The sequence below is a fragment of the Triticum dicoccoides genome, chromosome 3B (genome assembly GCF_002162155.2).
Source record: "Triticum dicoccoides isolate Atlit2015 ecotype Zavitan chromosome 3B, WEW_v2.0, whole genome shotgun sequence".
NCBI classification, from domain to species: Eukaryota; Viridiplantae; Streptophyta; class Magnoliopsida; order Poales; family Poaceae; genus Triticum; species Triticum dicoccoides.
In genome coordinates, this window is record NC_041385.1 from 120,278,418 (window position 1) to 120,285,209 (window position 6,792).

Genomic DNA, 6,792 nt, shown 5'->3' on the forward strand with positions numbered 1-6,792 from the left:
TTTCCAAATGTCTTGTTCTTTTCATCCTGGAGGGCATGCATTTGGATTTTCTTACATCGTCAGGCGTTTCTAAATGTCTCTTCTTTTCATCCCGGAGGGATGTGTACCTGGAGCCATTTCACCTATTATATATCACACCTACACAAAAACCTACGTATTTCACAATGACTGACAAACTTTTCCAAAGACAAAATACTACAGTCTACGCAACACAAGGAGTGGGTGAAATATTCACAGCTTTGCACCCCTCTAGATATGCTTGGTATCGTGGGAAATATGTAACCAGCAAAATGAACCCATATTCCCAATGTGGCCATATCCTTGAATCATCGTGGCAGATATACAGGAGGCCTCGCAGGGTTTGGGCGCCAGAATCTACGATGCCCACAGACAAATTTTCTTTTGTAGCAACCTTATGGTCCTTCTCACTGAGCTGGATGATATTGTTCTTCAGATGGCGATTCTGTTTGAAGCAAAACTGAGCAAGGTCAGGATGGTAAACAAAATTAAGTATCAGAACATCAAATGGAGACCAAAACAAGTGGCTAGTACACCGATGGATAGTCAACTATTATGTGCGCTCGAAAGTTGAAGTGATGCATTTGTTCCAGCAACATGTTTTTTTTTGTTTTTTTCTCCGGAAAAGCTCCAGGGATCAAGGTTAACTTAAATGCCTTCATGCCAGATGGGTATATTAATTTACATTATACAGTTCAGAGTCCAATAAAAACAAGCCTTCGAATTAGTCACTTCTGTCATATAAGAGTAAAATTCGTTGTGAGATATCGGAATCAGAACTCATGCATAGGTTCAACCATACGGATGTAACATATTGTATCTTCTATATATCTGATCAACCAATCGCATGCTTCAACATAGTAAAATCAGAACTTAGATAAACCCAAGTACTCCCTCCGTCCGAAAATACTTGTCATCAAAATGGACAAAAAGAGATGTATCTAGAACTAAAATACATCTAGATACAGCCCCTTTTATTCATTTTGATGACAAGTATTTTCGGACGGAGGGAGTACTAACAATCTCATACATAACAGATTTAAGGGTAAGCTTCAGATGTACTGTAAGAAGCTAAGCCACGACCACAGCAGATTATTACACATTGATTAATTTTGAGAAAATGGGAAGCTCAATTGCACGCATAAAGGGTTGTGATAATAGTTCAGCACTAGAAAATACAATGGTCAACATGATGAGTTGATGACGAGGCTAGGAAGCTACCAGACCTTATATATGACTTTCCTGTACTTCCACACATGTCCAATGTGTAGCTCAGAAAACAGTGATACAACAAAATGAAAGGTCCATGCCAATACACAGATAAGTTGTTCTCATCACCACAAAAAATTGCTGCTCTCTAGCTAATCTGGAGATGGTATAAAAACTGCTAGCTTCACTAAACATAAAATAAATGGAGAGATAGTATTAAGGATGGCTATATATAGGGAAACGCAAAGTTAAAGGGCAATTGGCACAACATGCAGCCATGCAGGACATTGCTTTTCAGATTGTGGGGCAAGTAAGAGCACTTAGAGCAACAGAATGTGAAATGATGCTGAACTAGTATCCGTAGAATGGCCTAACGAATCAATCACACACCTAACACCACTCCACAGTTATAGCAAACAGTGTGATGGTTGATGAACTATTAATAAGAGTACGAAGCATCACAAATGCAGCAAAGCCTAGCAAAATTTACTCGATTATGATGGTGTATTAGCAATGCTACAAATTTGGACTTTAAAACACATGGCAAAAAACCTAGCAAAATAGAGGAGAAATTTACACACACAATGCACATTGTAAATCATTGTAACCTCAACAGAAGCAAAAGGAATACCTTGAAGGTTCAGCTTCAGTGCAGGAAATATAGGAGGCCAAACCATCTTGAAGGGAAAAATATAATAAGCCGAATACGAATCCTTATCTTTCATCTCATACACTTTACGCAATGTCTTGCCCTTGATATCTAGATACAGTATGCATCGACCCATCTGGAAGAACACAAACTCAGCGTTGTCCCCGACCTGCAGTATCCGAAGAACATCAATATGCTCATCCTCAACAGTGTAATCTTGCATCCTCAAATCAGCAACCATCTCACTCATAAAGATGGTGTCCACCAGCAGCCAGTTGTTCCCCTTGTGGAGCCAGATATGAAGCTGAAGCTCCTTCACTTGAATAAGATATACACTAGATGCATCATCTGCCCGTGACAACATGGCGTCTCTATCTCCATACTCCACCCCCTGTGGGAGACAAATTGTAGAGCAACTTGAGACCGACAAATCCAAGACCATAATATTTCTCGGGGCAACTGTGATATAAATTTTACTGTCGACCAGCACAAGTTTTGGGTCCCATAGCGGAAGAGATGGCTGGTCAGTGGCCAAGGTATGATGTGTGCGCCAGACACCCTGTTGCAACATATATACTCGCACCGTAACCTTAGTGGTCTCCTCTGAAGACTCGATCAGAACATAAAAGTAGGACAAGTCGTCGCCTTGTTCTTTGGAGAGGAGACACGGCCAGATGCAGAACCTGCCCTCCGGCCGGTTATACCTTGGAAATGGTAGGACGGTCATCATGTCTCTCTCAGCGCACAAAGCGGTATGCACTCCAAGTTTGAATCTAGGGCCGTCTAGGAGCATAGTTAAGACGCAGCCATTCCGGCAGTCGAGGACGTGAGCCCGTATGCACTGCCAGGTGTCCGGGCAGAAGCATGCACGGTCGATGACGGCGGCGAGCTCTGGTGGCAGAGGCAGCAACGGCGTGAAACGGGGCCCCGTCCCGGTGTCGATGTAGAAGCCAAGCAGGCGAGGGGGGTGCAGCTTACGGAACCGGACAAGGAAGGCCTTGTCGGAGACGTGGCATAGCCAGCGTCTGCAGACCAGGGCGGCACGAACGAGGGTGTTGGGGAAGCTGACACGGAGAAGGATCTCAACGAGGAGGTTGTTATCGTCGAGCACCTTCGATACCGTGGCGGAGGAGTCTGCCACCGCCGGTTGCGGCTGCTTCTTACCTTCCATGGCGACCTAAACAATAATGTAAAAAAAATGGGTTAGTACTGTGGGCTGGGTTTTGGCAGTACAGTATATTAATCAACAAGTTACATTAAATAATTGGTGGCTAGTGGTCTGGCTTGAGTCTAAAATACTAATACTCCCTTCATTCCCTTATACCAGGCCACTTCGTTTTTCATGTCAAACTATGACTTATAACATTTGTCAACAAAATATAGATTATATGTCATCGGAAATATATCATCGGAAAGTTCTTTGAAATGTTACATTCAATGAAATACTTTTGGTGGCATATAAGTCACTTTTTGTTGTTAAAATTACTGGTTAAATTTAAGAAATAAAAATATGAAGTGGCCTTGTATAAGGGAATGGAGGGAGTACATGGCTAGTGAATCTGATTTGGGACTAAAAGTCTAAAATACTCCATGGCTAGTGGATCCGGTCTGTGACAAAGATACTCATTTGCTAGTGAATGTGCAGTGGGGGCTAAGGCAAATACTGAATCCAAGACATGATCGGCATCGATCTCATCTATAAAAGATCCATGGTAAAATACTCACTCCATGGCTATTGAATCTGGTTTGAGTCTAAAATACTCCATGGCTTGTGAATCTGAGATGGTACCAAAATATTTCTTGGCTATTGAATAGTAAAATACTTGAGTCTAAAATACTCCATGGCTTGTGAATCTGAGATGGCACCAGAATAGTTTTTGGCTATTGAATAGTAAAATACTCCATGGCTCGTGAATCTGAGATGGCACCAAAATATTTCTTGGCTATTGAATAGTAAAATACTCCATGGCTATTGAACCGTATACTCGGCGGCTAGTAAATCTGAAGCCATCGACCAAATGAGCACCAGTCGGGAGGCCTAGCTGGGATGGGAAGGATAATTACCTCGGTCAAAATCGACCCGTCGGGAGGCCCTAGCATTACTGCGCCTCTTGCGACAGCCGGCGAGAGGTGACGCAGTCCGGCAGGATGGGGCGGCGGCGAAGCGATGGCGCCGGTGGAGAGTAGAGCCGGCCGAGCGGGATGGGGGAAACCACTGGGTTGACCGTGTAGTACTTCACTAGCAGGTGCAGGTTCGCGGGGAGGAGAAAACCAGTTGTACGAGTACTTCACTAGCAGATTTTTTTTTTTAAGAAATTGTAGCCGAACTGGCTCCTACAAAACGACTGGGTTGACCGTGTCCACGTGCAAAACGTCAGCGCGTGCGTGGGGGTAGATATCCTCTCCTCTTCTTGTTCCTCTCTACGCGTCTCTCTTTTCTCTGTCTTGCGGTGATTTTTTCTGCGGTCCGCCTCCGTGGCAAAGGAAAGCGATTTTTTTTAAGAAAGCCATCATGACTAGCTTTATTAAAATTAAACAAAGTTTACATTATCTACGAGCTTACTGACAACACAGTCAGGAGGCTCGTCCAACCAACTGAAAGAAGATTTATTACAGAAACAAAAATTAGCTAGCGCATGAGCTGCTTGATTACAAGAACGATAATAATGCTTAAAAATGACCTTCCCCATCAAGGAACTAGTATCCACACATTCCGCGAAGATTGCCGCCGCTGAGTCCCATCATCTAGTTTGACCATTACAGAAGTTAATAACCTGTAGGGAGTCTGATTCCGCTTTCAACCAATTGAATCCAAGAGAATTAGCAAAAACTAGACCGTCTCTCATTGCCAAAGCTTCTGTAGTGATCACATCTATATCGAAAGGGATAAATTTGCATTGTGCCGCCACAAAGTTTCCTCTAACATCCCGTAGTATGGCCGCTGTAGCCCCCGCACCTTCATCTGGATAAAAAGCTGCATCAACATTCAATTTAATAAATTGAGGGTTTGGCTTACTCCATTTTGCTTCAGGGAAGCTAGGGGTGAGCGATGACGCCCTCTGATGATTGCTCGCAATGGATAGCACTGACAACGCCCATCTCCACTGTGGTGGAACTGATTCATTATGCGTTATTTGTCTTCGGATCCACCATAGGTACCAACCTCCCACGGCTATAACCTGTTTGAAGTTCAAAGATGGATGGCAAAGGAAAGCGATTAGCAGAAGCATCTCCCAGCGAACCAACATGTGATTGAATACTTAGGAGGATAAGGGCATCCCAATTCACCAGGGTTCAAATCCTGGTGCTCGAATCTCAAGATGGCATGCCGACTCAGCCTCTCGGAGGTGCCATAAGGGTCGGGTGTGCCTATATGCGTTCATATGGGTGAGTGTATACGTTTGTATATGAACGTTTGCATATGTACCGTGTTAAAAAAGATAAGCATTTAGCAGATTTCTTATCCATGGAGCGTGCAGATAAAATACTAATAGATTGGAAGGTTCGAAAGCTAGCGCACGCATTTCGATCTGGTTCACAATGTGATACGGGGTACATGCATGTGTGCATGGTACTGCTAGCTGCATGTTACGTCACCACCTACTCAGTTGTGTAGCTAGGTTTTTCCGACGCCCCGAGCCAACTGCAGAGGAACAATGTTAAACAGTAATGAACAGTGATAAAATATGAACAATCAATAAGGGAATATGTTGCCACGGCCCTGGCCATGGCCAGGGTAGCCTGGGGTTTGGCTACGCGCTTGCACCTACTAATCCTTCCATTGAATCTAGCTACTACTCCCTCCGTCCGGGAATACTTGTCATCAAAATGAATAAAAGGGGATGTATCTAGATGTATTTTAGTTCTAGATACATCATTTTTTGTCCATGTTGATGACAAGTATTTTCGGACGGAGGGAGTACCTCCCTTTCCTTTTCTTTTCTTTTCTTTTCTTTTTCACGACAACTAATTACGGATCCATCAACTTGGGACTCGCTCGTGGATGTGGATGCAGAGAATGTCGTGTCCTTGCCTTGGGGTAAACCCTAGGATTAGGGATTGGGAGTAGGTAGCGGCGTGGGAAAGAAGAAGACTAGAGAGAAGGAAAAACAGAACACAGAAAGCTGAAGGCGAACTATTCCATTTCAGATAGTTCTCAATGATGCCATACAGCTATATGGGTTGATCTTACATCAGGCGCTCGACACTCACACGATACCACTACACTTACACGGCCCACAACCCGCTAACTCGACTCAACCCTATTACTTGAATTCAAATCATTCACCGTTACTTGCCTCCTCCTTTGGTGGTTCATTGCCTGGCTCTGCATCGCCTGATAGAGTAGGGGCGATGACAATGCCCTCTCCTTGAGGAGCTGTTTGTCCCCAAGTTGCTGCCTGCGGAAACCTCTTCTGGAGCGCGGTGTAATCTTCACACATGGCAAACTCAACTGGCAGAGTCTCCCAACGCACAAGCACTTGTAACAAGGCAACATTGCCTTTCCTGACCAAACGCCAATCCAGAATTTCAGTAGGAGAAAGATCTTCAGTATCCAGTTGCGGCAGTTTTGGAAGGGATTGAAACACTGGAGTGTGATCGGGCACGTGTTGCTTACTTGCTTCAACTGAGAGATATGAGACACATTATGGATTTGAGCATCTGTGGGCAGGTCTAGTTTATATGTTGCTGGTCCAATCTTCTACATGATCTTGAAAGGTCCAAAATATTTGAAAGCAAGCTTGGGGCATGGTCTATTGATCAAAGGCAGTTGACCATAGGGTTGCAGTTTCAGAAACACGTCTCCCCCACTACAAATTCTCTAGGGGAGCGGTGTTTGTCATCATCTGCTTTACACTTCTCCAGATCTCTTTGGAGATGTTGTTTCAGATGTTCAACATAAGCTTGTCTTTCCT

General features: G+C 44.0%; 1 protein-coding gene across 1 annotated transcript; it reads right to left on the minus strand.

The window, feature by feature from the left end:
* LOC119275091 lies at positions 1-4,145 on the minus strand. The gene is made up of 3 exons (XM_037555876.1): positions 3,941-4,145; positions 1,859-3,053; positions 1-463 (listed from the first exon to the last, which is right to left on the minus strand). Exons 1-3 carry the CDS (start codon positions 3,974-3,976, stop codon positions 426-428), a joined length of 1,269 nt encoding a protein of 422 aa, XP_037411773.1. The 5' UTR covers positions 3,977-4,145; the 3' UTR covers positions 1-425.
* Positions 4,146-6,792: the final 2,647 nt, after the last annotated feature.

Coding starts and splice junctions, on each gene's coding strand:
- LOC119275091 (XM_037555876.1), bottom strand. CDS start 3,976: ATGCTAGGGCCTCCCGACGGGTCGATTTTGACCGAG. Junction 3,054..3,940: donor ACGGGTCGATTTTGACCGAG/GTAATTATCCTT, acceptor ATTATTGTTTAG/GTCGCCATGGAAGGTAAGAA. Junction 464..1,858: donor ACTGAAGCTGAACCTTCAAG/GTATTCCTTTTG, acceptor TGCTTCAAACAG/AATCGCCATCTGAAGAACAA.